General features: G+C 36.9%; 1 protein-coding gene across 1 annotated transcript in view; it reads right to left on the reverse strand.

The window, feature by feature from the left end:
• Positions 1-407: 407 nt before the first annotated feature.
• The window catches only part of BID (BH3 interacting domain death agonist), a 43460-nt gene continuing 31012 nt past the window's right edge, over positions 408-12855 (reverse strand). Inside the window, exons 4-6 of the mRNA XM_012550828.3 lie at positions 10224-10360; positions 5113-5325; positions 408-1167 (exon numbers count right to left, since the gene is read on the reverse strand). Coding sequence (XP_012406282.1) covers positions 1156-1167; positions 5113-5325; positions 10224-10360 — 362 coding nt within the window. The 3' untranslated portion in view covers positions 408-1155. The remainder of the gene's footprint in view (positions 1168-5112; positions 5326-10223; positions 10361-12855) is intronic.

Here is a 12855-nt window from a genome sequence, read left to right on the forward strand (position 1 = left end):
TTACTTCTTCAGTGTTAAGAAATTTTCTCTACCCCTAGTGGAATATATTTAGTTACGAAGGGGTGCATACCTCTTTCCTTCAATTTTCCCTTTCCTTTAGATGGAACACTGCTTGCTGTAAGACCATACCCTAAGGATGCACTTTAATAAACAATAAAATTCTTTTTTAAAGTGTGCACATTTTTTCTTATTCTAATTACATACTTTACGGTTATTGACTCAGGAAACTAGCCACTTGTAGCATTTTGGTCATGTCAGTTTTCAGCAAAGAATAGCAAGTTATTTCGTGGTTTTAAAATTAATTTAAAATAAGCTTAATTAGAGTATAAACTCCAATTCATCTAGTACTTGTGCCTTTTAAGGCTAGTTTCTATAGCTTTCTTATGCTGCTTATCACACACATTGACAACTGTTTTTAAACTTTATTTTCAATTACAAAAAAGTATTAACACAAAATTGAAATATGATTAAGTTATATAAAGTCTTTACCACATTTGAGAAAATGAGCTAGATCATAACAGAATTGTATTCAAGTCATCAAAATTTCAAGTATAAAGCACAAATTTAGCCCTGGAATTTTATTGATACTTTCTTTCCATTCTTTTCTGCTCTACTAGTGGTAAAAATAGGTATCCATAACTGCCAGTGTTTTCAAACGCAAATACAAAATTATGCATAAAAATCCCTATGGGCAGCATAATAACTTAACATTATCTATGTTTTTGTTTAGTTAAATATTTCTTAATTGCATTTTAATCTAGTTTGGGCTATTCTTGGTAGTGCTCCAGTATGATCTGTATCTGACACTAGCTACCTACTTAACCTATACCAAGAAGTGAATGATAGACCTTTGGCTTAAAGACAACTCTGCCCATCATTAACACAGAACAGGTGACGTAGCATTGTAATAGAGAGCTTTGTTCAGTGGAACAGAAGATAATCACTTATGGTCTCTCCACTATGTCACCAAATTAAAAGTTCTGTTTACTTTTTAAATGTCCAGGAAAACTAATAACAGCATCTTGTCTATGTTTATAATGTTTTTATTCTTAAAGCATAACATCTAAAAAATATTTGTTTTTCCTGTTCTGTTCTCAAAAGCAGTTTTAAAAGAGTCCAGACGTTTGGGTAAATGGCCTTTGCAAGGTAATCCATTCAGTCCATATCCTGGAGAAAAAAAATACAAGAACACAAAAGCGTTAGAATCACTCTAATGAATAGTCTTTTGAGAATATAGAATTGAAGTTGGAATGAGATCTTAGAGGTCAAAAATTTAACCCCTTATTCTACAACCTGAGTTGTAATTTGGTTCCAGGAGCTCTGACTACAAAACGAACAAGCACTCTTTCCTGTTACACCACACTTAGTGTTTTAATGTATTTTAATGACTGGTGTGAGACTCCAGATGCCACTGGTCATACACAAGAGGAGCACAGTTAACATTAAAAAAAATAATATAAAGAAAAAAACTCCTCATAATAAGGCTGCTACAGCCATGGTACCTCACATCTCTGTAAATTTAGTATATTCAAATTGACCTGTTCCTTAAGGACAGCCAATTCATGTTACTAAGGTGATTTTCCTTCAATTCTTTAAGGCTTCCTAACTGTATAGCTACACGTGACATATGTGTGAAAACATCCTATTTTCCTTTGACAGCCATTCTCTATAACATGTTGGCTGTTAGTAAGGATAAAAGTTTTAAAGCTTGACTTGAAGATTCATATCCATTGAATAAGCTACCTGCCTTCTCTTTTAGTGGGACAGGTAGTAATTTAAAAAATCTCAGGACACTTCACCCTAATCCATTTGACTTGAAAATTTAGATGCTCAGCACTGAAAGCAGTGTCACAAGAACTTTGTCAGGGCCCACTTCTTAGCTCAAATTTGGTTTAATTTTTGAGTTCTTATATAATTTGCCATATTCTTCCTCTGCCAGGTGTATGGAACTTTAAATTGATAGTATCATAGCAACTGGATGCAGTTGGTAGCCTGAAGCCGTTAGTTTTAGGGATCATAAAAAATGGTGGGAAGTTAGTTTATTCATGTAGAAACCAGAAAACCCCTCGGGATGTATGTTTAAAAAGTAATTCAGATACACACAGGAACCTTTCCATTTGGATGAAATGCATGGATAAGATGTATCCACTTGTAACTTGTAAGAGTACTGATTCATAACAGTTTAGAGTCCTAGCAATGGATATGAAGAATAAGTGCCTTTTAAAAATTTTCAGGGATTCGAATATGGAAATGAGGTACTCTGACGCAGGGGAGATTTTAAATAGTTCTTCGTGTACTTTTTTTCCCCTTTGAATTTCTCATGGTCCTCTTGCTTTCAAATACATGCTTTTTAAAATATGTTAACTTTTCATGAAGCAGCAGAATAAAAATGACTCCAGGCCATCTTTATCTATCCTCCACACATATGGGCTTGTGAACTGTTAGTTATTCTATTAGAAGCATGACAAAACTCTCATCTTGCCTCTGTTAACAACTCAAAAAATCAGAAGGCACATAGGGGAAATAGCTTTGAACTCGGGCAAAAGCCTATCACCTTACTGCTTGAAAACAAATGGTTACAAATGCTCTATTTCCTGAGAATTAGATCCAGCTGCATGGGTTTTCTTTTTGAGACTAGTCTGATTTCTGTGACATCTACCCCCTCACCCCCCTGCTCTGGACACAATAAATCAGTATCTTCTTACTTCTGGAAAGGTGATCCCTACATCTCCCTAGGCCCTTCTTTCCCTAACAGTCACTCAGATCTCTATGTTATTTCCAGTTATAATGTAAATTTAGCACAGTACACTGAAAAATCTACTCCTCTTCCTGTCCTCTTAGCCCTCTGCAACCTGGCTTCTCTGTCAACTAAAACTACCTCTCCAAAGTTCACAATGATCTTTTAAGGGTCATATCTAAGGGCCTTTTCTCAGTTTTCATCCTTTCCGGGCATTCTGCATCATTTGATTCTATTGGTCACTTATGCCTAGTTCTCTCTCCCACCTTAGTTTTTCATCTTCCTTCTCTTGGTTCCTCTCCTCTGAGTGAATGCTCCTCAATCTCCACTGTGTCCGTGTCATGTCCATTAACACTGGGTGTCTTCCAACAATCAGTGACCAAATTATCTCCCACAAGTTAAATGATCAAACCATGCAGCTGATTCTCAGATTTATATATGAAGCCATAGTCTTTCTCTTGTCCACATCACCAGCTTCTTATTGGACATGACTCAAACTAGAGGTCCTGTACGTATCTCAACATGTCCCCAAACTGTTCCCTTTTCAACTTTCCTATTACTACCACCCACTTTACATCCACAGAGGTCCCCAAAATATCGCTAACCATTGTACTTTCTAATCCACAATATCTTTACACATCCCTCTCACCCTCCATTTCTTCACTCAGTCACTAGTCCAGTGGCCTCATTATCTCTCACTGAACTATTACTAGGTCTAACTGAATCATCTCTGCCTCAAGTTTCTCCTTACTTTAATCCATTCTCCACTCTACTGAAAGATAAACACTTATGTGGCTACTATATGTTAGGCACTGTGTTAAACACTAAGGGTACAAAAAGAAATAAAAGAAAATCCCTATCTAATGAGGAAGACAACGTACCAAAAAAGCTAGACAAAGCAAACTACTTACAAGATAAATAAGAAATAATTAAGAGAGGAAAGGCACTGGATTTAAGACTTCCAGTAAAAGGTGGGATTATAATTGCGACTTAGCCTTGGAGATCGACAGTCAGAATGGAAGAGCATTCTAGGTATGGGGAACAGCCAGAGAAAATCCATGAACCAAACACTACATCTCTCAGTTCTGGGCATTTTCTCTGATAGGGAGGAGTCCAGAATAACTCTAGATTTTGAGCCTAAGGAACCAGGAGAGTGGCGTTCCCCTCCATTTTAACAGAAGCTAGAAGAGGAGAGGGTCTAGGAGAGAAGTTCATGAGTCTGTTTTAGACATACTAAACTGAATTTAAAATATACTTCTCTCTGTCTACTCAATAAACTACTTGTCCCCTTTTATCTCCAGGGCCCAATATAAAGTCCTCTATTTGGCATTTAAAGCCCTTCACAGCCAGGCCCCTTCCAATCTTTCCAATTTTACACTTTACTCCTCTCCAAGATCCAGCTATAATAGACTACTTGCTGTCCCTTGCACATGACATCATCTTCTGGCTATTTTTGCACTGGTGGCACATTATTCCCTCAAAATTTCCTAGGCCCTTCAGGTATACTTTGATGATATTCAGACTACCCTGATGCTTACCCAGCATGAAGCATCCCCTCTTCAATCAGTGTTTTCATTTCCTTCACCACTATCTTAAAAGTATTAAATTGAATCAAAAAATTAAAAAAAAATTTTAAGTAAAAAAATTAAATTAAAAATCCTCCATTTCTTGGAGTCCCTGGTTTTCTTCAGGATTTAGCTCAAAAATTCCTACTCTAAGCAGGCTTTCCTAGGTCCCTCCAGCTGCTAGAACCTTCCCCTCAAAATTACTTGCCACTGTATTTATCTTGCCTGTACCTAGTAACTTATTTCTCCCATTAGAATGTCCTCTGTGAAGAAGGAAGCAGCTTTTGCTTTTCCTTGTATCTCTAATGCAATATAGTGCCTGGCAAATTGTGAGATTTTAATAGAAGCTTGTTGTCCGACCACCACATGCTAAATACTTAATACATTTTCATTCATCCATTCAGTCATTTGTTCATTCATTCCTCTAACCAGGGGTCCTCAAAATACGGCCTGCGGGCCAGATGCAGCACCTGAGGACGATTATCCCCCTCACCCAGGGCTATGAAGCTTTTTTATTTAAAGGCCCACAAAACAAAGTTTTTGTTTTTACTATAGTCCAGCCCTCCAACAGTCTAAGGGACAGTGAACTGGCCCCCTATTTAAAAAGTTTGAGGACCCCTGCTCTAAACCAATAGAAGCTAGGTGCTCATTTTTCAAGAATTAGGATAATCAGCTCAAATTTGTCCTGTCATTTGGTTCGGTAATTCTTAGGTTATTTATGAAAACAGGTACGTAGAGAAGTCACCATGGGATGACTACAGTAATCTGTGGGTAAGACTCAGTAAGATACGTGACAGCCCTGGAACTTACATTTCTGACCAAGTTCCTTATGTAGGTAATGAGGTTCTGATTCATGTAATCTACGGTGATATAAAAGATGCTTCGGAACAAGGATGGGGCATGGGTCATAACTTTTTTAGCCAACAGCATTGCTAGCAATAATTGAGCCTTCTCTTGCTCAAGATCCAGAGGAATTGTTTGCATCATTTGTTGCATAGCAGCATCCAGGTATCTCCTCTTGTCCTAAAGGATTGAGGAGAAAAAAAAAGGTAGAAAAAAGTCAGAACTTTTTTAACCAATATTTTTTCCTCCAAAAGGTACAAAGAAAGGTATCTAATAAGCAAGAAGAAGTACACTTCAATCCTAGCAAGTGGATAGCAAAGACTCACAATACTTGTGAGAAATTGGAAAAGAAACTCAAAAAAAAAAAAAAAAATCCCAACAACTACAATGTAGTTTCATAGAAATTAGTCTTTGACAAACATCTTAGACCACATCTCAAAATAAGCTCCAGATAGCTAAGGGGCCTTAATGTAGGAAGTCACATAAAAATCTAAAAACTAACAAACAAACCTACCATCAAACATTCATTTGTTCATTTTAGATTCAATTTTATTTTTAATCCTGAATTTTCTCTTCCATCCAGAAGAAAAACAAAATCCGCTATAGAGGTGCATTGTCACACAAAACAATTATCTGCACAAAAAAAATGATTCAAAATGTCCATGAACTCGTATCTGGAGGTTCCATTAAAAAAAAAAAAAAAAAAAGTAGAATAAAGGGTGGCACCTTTTGAATCCATGAATAGAGGAAAAATTTATCAAAGTATAACAATGATCATAACAGAGAAGATAATTTTGAGTACATAAAACTAAAGCGCTTTTGCATAAACAAATTATCTAGAAAAATAAAATAAGCTCTTAAAACGGGAAATCTTTATGTTATAATTTCCGTTTCAGGAACTGATACAAATACTTAAAGATAAAAAATAAACCAAAACCATTTCCCAATAAATAGGTCAGCTATTGATAGGAAATTGCTTTTTTTTTAAATTTCATATCCTTAGATTTAATATCAATTTCATTTTTAAATAGTATGCTTCCCCTCTGACTCCACCCATCCAGTCCTTCCTTGCAATAAGGAGTAAAAAAAAAAAAAAAGAGAAAGCACATTTAGCAAAATCAACACATAAACAATGCATGCAATATTCCACCACCCTCCTCTCTCCCTTTTACAAAGAAGAGAGAGAAGTATATTTTCTCAACTCTGTTTCAGGGCCTTGCTTAATCACCAGTACAAAGAATTCAGTTTAATTTTATTTAGTAGCTTTTAAAGATTGAAATGTGAACAAATACTCCAAATATTAATAAAATGTGAATTAACCGAAGGGTATATTTAATTTTATAGACCTTTAGGCATAGTTCCAAAAAGCTCTACAGAGTGGTTGAATCAGCCTATGAACTTATCTTTAAAAAACATTTTGATAACTGCATTTCAACATAAATAGCTTTATTTAATAGTGTATGTGTTTTATTTATTATTCTGAGAAGGGTTTCACCAGTCTGCCAAAGGGATCTATGACATAAATGGTTAAAAACTTCTACTCAAAAAAAGAAAAAATTAAGCACAACTAACTTACATATTCAGACTAAACTAATTCCTTAGTTATTAACCTATAACCCTGTCATCCTACCATGCCCTTATTCCTGTGATTCTGAATCCAGTCTGTCATTAAACCCCATTCTCATTCTCCCCCAGACTGCTCCCTTATTCCAATTTCTTTCCACTCTGCCCCCAACAACTGACTCTAAAACTCATCATCCCAGGAATAGTTTTTTAACTTAGAGAAGTATGAGTATTCATTCTAAGTATGAATGCAGATCTTTTCTATCTCATCATGGCTATGTGTGGTTAGGTTCTTTCTCCTTATTTATTTTGGCTTATTATTATAGTCGAGCTTTTTAGTTGGATGGTGTGGGGGATGATGTCTCAGGCTTCCAATTTTGTTTTTTAAGCACTGTCTGGGGGCCTTACCTCCCGCAATCCTCTCCAGCCCTAAGCCACAGCCAGGGCCAACCAAGGACCCCGGCCACAAGTCCTGCTCCTTGTGGTCCGTCTGAACCTTCTGCCTGGAAACAAAATCAGGAACTCGGCTCTCCTACAATTGCCCATGTCAGCAAGGTCCTGCTCCATCATCACCATACATGTACTTGTTCCTCCCTATTCACAGCCGCAAGCCAGGACCATGTCTGCTCAGGAGAGCTCTGCTGTTGCTGAGAATCTTTATAATCTTTCCCTGTTCTGCTGACTGACCTTCACCCACTAACAGGTGAAAGTTCTTGAAGCTGAGACTGCCTCCCAGACCATCTGCCTCCAGGATTTGTGGTCTTATTAATTGGGGGAGTCTACCTGGAGTTGTCTGCACTTCGATTGGGCTAAATCTCCAACACTAGAGGTCTGGTTTTTCCAGAGATCCTCTTAAATTATCTTAGGAGGACAACTGTTTTACCCCAATTTTTATTTATTTTACTTTTACTTATAATTTTTATTTGTTTATTTACTTTACAAATTTACTTTGAAGTGACATTTTGACTTGTTTGTGGAAGAAAATTGGAGAATCTGATATTTTCTGATCTACTGTATTATCTTCCCAGAATTCTATAACCCACTTCACAATTCATGGTACTAATGATATCTATATTTCTGCTTCTAGAAATGAAGCAAAAGGGTAGATCAAGACAATATTCTTCTTCTTATTATTATTATCTCAACTCCCATTTTGGAAGACTCCTCTGTATAAGGTATTTTAAAAATTATGTATGGTTTGTTTTAATCCTTTTTATTTATATGAAGAGTAAAGCACAGTCACCTGTTCAAAGTGCCATGGGTTTTATGCTCCCTAACTTCTGCAAAAGGTTTTTTTCCTCCACTCCCCAATATCCCCCACTTCTAAAAGTCTTTTTCTGAGAAAGTGGTTCAAAGGGGGGCAGCTAGATGGCATAGTGGATAGAATGCCGGTCCTAAAGTACAGGACCCGAGTTCAAATTTGACCTGAGATACTTAATACTTCCAGCTGTGTGACCCTGGGCAAGTCACTTAATCCCAATTGTCTCAGAATAAAAAGGAAAAAAAAAAAAAAAAAGAAATTGAAAGTGGTTCAAAGGATGTTTATTTATATCCAAACTGATCAGCCTGACATCCTGAGATCACTGATCACAGACTTGGAGCTGAAGAGATCAATAAATGGATGGAACCACATCTTCGGGACAAGGGATGAGAGTAAGTGACAACAGAAAGAAGGCAGATTTCTTTTAGTTCTCATCTACATGTTTTCCCAGTGGGTGGCCCAGTCAAGCTTGGAGGCAAGAAGACTTGAATTCAGATCTGACCTCGACCTCGGATAGTTACTAGCTTTGTGATGCTGAGACAAGTCATTTAACCCAGTTTGCCTCAGTTTCCTTATCTGTAAAATGAGAATAATAGTAGCACCTACCTCCTAGAGTTGTTGTGAGAATCACAAATGAGGTTACATACATACAACACTATAATAAAAGTACCCAAGAAGAGTAAGAGATTACTTCGATGCTCTTGATGAGTTCAAGTCACCAGACAACCTGCATTTCTGCTATACCAAAGAACTAGAAGCTGTGATAACTGAGATGTATCAGTAATCTCTGAAAGACCCCAGAGAATAGAAGAGGCACAGAAGGATTGTTAAAAGGTAAATGTTTAGATTTTTCCAAAGGGGAAAATTAGAATTCTGCAAATTGTATAACTTCCATTTCTGACAAAATTCTAGAACCTATTATTATTGTGGGAATGATTAATAAAAACAAAACAAAACAAAAATTCCTAAACAAGAGAGAAATCCACAAAGAGCCAGCATGGCTTTATCAGAAAAAGGTGATACTGCTGTAGACCTTAGTTCCTTTTTGACAGTTCCTAGATGGCCACATCAGAGCATTACAGATTTCATAAAGGCACCAAAGCTTCATGTTATTTATTTTTTGCTGAGGCAACTGGGTTTAAGTGACATGCCCAGGGGTCACACAGCTAGGAAGCATTAAGTGTCTGAGATCATATTTGAACTCAAGTCTTCCTGATTTCAGGGCTGGTGCTGTATCCACTACACCAACTAGTTGCCCCAGCCTTTGGAAAATGGGCATCAGATGGCAATCTAGTTAGGCAGACTCCAAGCTGGTTGACTGGCACATCCTAAAGAGTGGTGATCAACAGCATTAAATCACCCTGGCTCTAGAGGAGCACTCCAGGATTTTCCCTTCGGCACGTGCTGTTTAATATTTCTTAATGATGACTTAGAAAAGGAAGTATATGGCATACCTAGCAAATCTGAGGATAACAGAACTAGTAGAGAGTAACTAAATATTAGGTGACAGAACTGGGATCCCAAAAGATCTCCAAATCCTGGAATTCTGGCTCAGATCTAATAAAATGAAATGTAGTAAAGATAAATGTAAAAGTTTATACTTGGGCTCAGCAAAGCATCTTCAAAATACAAAACAGAGAAAGAAGGCATCTGAGATAGCAGAGCATTTCTAAAATATCTCCAAATTTTGATGTCTTGATAGCTCAATATGAGCCAACAGTTTGACATAGCAGATAAAAATATCAATGGCTGTATTCAGACTACATTCAGCGCCATAGTGCTCAGAGGTTAAATAAGACAGTATTTGTAAAATGCTTAGCACTGAGCCTGACACACAGCAAGCACTATATAAAATGAGCTATTTTTACCATTATCATTTTTATTATTACTAATATCCAGACTGGAGAAGTAACAGTTTTCTATGCTTTGCTTGAGTAAGATTACTCTGGAAACTATGTATGGGGAAAGATATTGATAAACTAGGAACATCCAGAAAAGGAAAAAGCAATCAGGGCGTTCCAAGCTTGGGGCATCCCAAGCTCCATGAGAATCACCTGAAGGAATATTCCATCTTTCCCATAGCTTTCAGTCCCAAGTATTACTGGCTAGAACTTTATCCGAACCAACTAGCAGAATGTGGGCAGGCCAGGCTGGAACTAAGCAAATTCATATAAAGCCATCTTGATTTCTTAGAACTAATGATGAACAGATAGAATGTTTTCACCGATGAGCACAAAGGTTTTTATTTCCTTACCTCAGCTGACAGATTAATAATTCTGAACTGCTGGATCAGGTTATCCACCAAGCTGGGCTGGATGCTACTCTCTATATTGTCCCCGATCTGGGCAAGGTGTGTCGCTATGCGCTGGATAATTTCTTGGTTTTCTGAATCTGATTTCACAAATAGACAAATTAGAGAGTTAGCTTTATTTGCCTGTCAACCACAAAAAGCTTTCCTATTTGTAACAGGTCAGGCTGCCTATTTCAGCTCTTATTTATACAATATTTCTTGAACCAATTCACAAGGAATAAGGGGGGGCTATTAGGGAGGGGGAGAGGCTTAGTATAGAATGAGAGTCCTTGATTATGTCCTAGCTCTTTCCAACAGGAAGTGCCAACAGGCTTTGAGATATGAGATGTCTTATTGATGCATTGTTGGTGGAGTTGTGAACGAATCCAACCATTTTGGAGAGTAGTTTGGAACTATGCTCAAAAAGTTATCAAACTGTGCATACCCTTTGATCCAGCAGTGTTACTACTGGGATTATATCCCAAAGAGATCATAAAGAAGGGAAAGGGACCTGTATGTGCACAAATGTTTGTGGCAGCCCTTTTTGTAGTGGCTAAAAACTGGAAACTGAATGGATGTCCATCAGTTGGAGAATGGCTGAATAAGTTATGGTATATGAATATTATGGAATATTACTGTTCTGTAAGAAATGACCAACAGGATAATTTCAGAAAGGCCTGGAGAGATTTACACGAACTGATGCTGAGTGAAATGAGCAGGACCAGGAGATCATTATATACTTCAACAACAATACTAAGATGATGACCAGTTCTGATGGATCAGCATCCTCAGCAACAAGATCAACCAAATCATTTCCAAAGGAGCAGTAATGAACTGAACCAGCTATGCCCAGAGAAAGAACTCTGGGAGATGACTAAAAACCATTACATTGAATTCCCAATCCCTATATTTATGCCCACCTGCATTTTTGATTTCCTTCACAAGCTAAGTGTATAATATTTCAGAGTCTGATTTTTTTTGTACAGCAAAATAACGTTTTGGTCATGTATACTTATTGTGTATCTAATTTATATATTAATATATTTAACATCTACTGGTCATCCTGCCATCTAGGGGAGGGGATGGGGGGGTAAGAGGTGAAAAATTGGAACAAGAGGTTTGGCAATTGTTAATGCTGTAAAGTTACCCATTCATATATCCTGTAAATAAAAGGCTATTAAAAAAAAAAAGAGAGAGATATGAGATGTCTTGATATACTCAAGAAAGAAATGCAGACTCATACTCTGAATTACAATGAATTGGGTTCCAGCAGTTTTAGGGCTCCTGTGATTATATAGAGACAAGTGAGGGAAGGGAGGACCACTCATCTAATCCAAGGATACTGAGCTGACACAGCTCAAAATTCTACTACACTTTGCTCACAATAACACTATGAAACAGGTAGTGGAGGAATTTTTATTTTTTCTTTATTTACTTTTATTTTTTACTTCATTTTATTTTACTTATTTTTACTTACTTTTTTATTTTATTTATTTTTATACCTCTTTTAAAACTTTAATTTATTTTACTCATTTTTTTTACCTCAAAATGCAGAATTTAACTGACTTAACTCATTTGTTCAGCCTCATGACTAGCAAGTAAAAGGGTCTTTACCAGAACACAGTCAGTCTGCTGTCCTTGTCGCTATACTGTAATGACATAAAACCCAGGGACCAAGGCGGCTCTTAGCACCAGATGAGGCATCCTGAGATTGTTTTGGAGGATCTAGCATTATTCACTGATGGCCCCAGCAGTGCTGGTGACTAGATCTCCTCCTTGCCCATAATATGTTCAAGCTGTTAGGGTCCTATGCAATGTCAAATAGATTATCTATCAAAAGTAATAAATAATCCATTCCTGAAAACATTCTGAGAAGGGGGTGAATATAAGCTACACTCCATAATATCTAAAAGCCCAGAGACAAAAATTGGGAATATAACATTTGAAATTTTAAAAAAAAATTATAATTGACAAGAAACCTTATTTCTCTTTTCTCCAACAATCTAACTTTTTTTTTTTTAGTATCCAATCTCTGGTCATGGGGCTGGTGGGAATGGGAAGTTCAGAAACATCAAAGGTAAAAGCTTGGGAAATGAACTCTCAGGGTAAGAAGAGAATATTGATTTTTTTTTTTTTTTTTTTTTTTTTTTTGGCGGGGAAAGGAAGAAAGACACATTCATTGTTAAGTGACTTGCCAGGGTCACAAGGATATTAAGTGTCTCAGGCTGATTTTGAGGTCCAGTAATTCTGATTCCAGGGCCGGTTGCTCTAACCATTGCACTAACTAACTACCCTTTTGATTTTTTTTTTTTTTTAAGGTTTTTCTTTTTTCATTTTGAAAGTTGAGAAAATTTGGGAACTACTGGACAAGGAGTTAAGAGACCCACTTCTCACTAGCCTTTCTTATTGTTCTTGTATGGAAGAAACAATCAATATTGTTCATCTTTCAGTTAATTCTGACTTTTTGTGACCCCATTTGATTTTGTTTTTTTTGGCAAGAAGATTAGAATAATTTGCAATTTCCTACTCCAGCTCATTCTGCAGATAAGGAAACTGAGGCAAATGGGCTTAAATGACCTGCCCAGGGTCACACAGC

Source organism: Sarcophilus harrisii, chromosome 5 (assembly GCF_902635505.1).
Source record: "Sarcophilus harrisii chromosome 5, mSarHar1.11, whole genome shotgun sequence".
Classification (NCBI taxonomy): domain Eukaryota; kingdom Metazoa; phylum Chordata; class Mammalia; order Dasyuromorphia; family Dasyuridae; genus Sarcophilus; species Sarcophilus harrisii.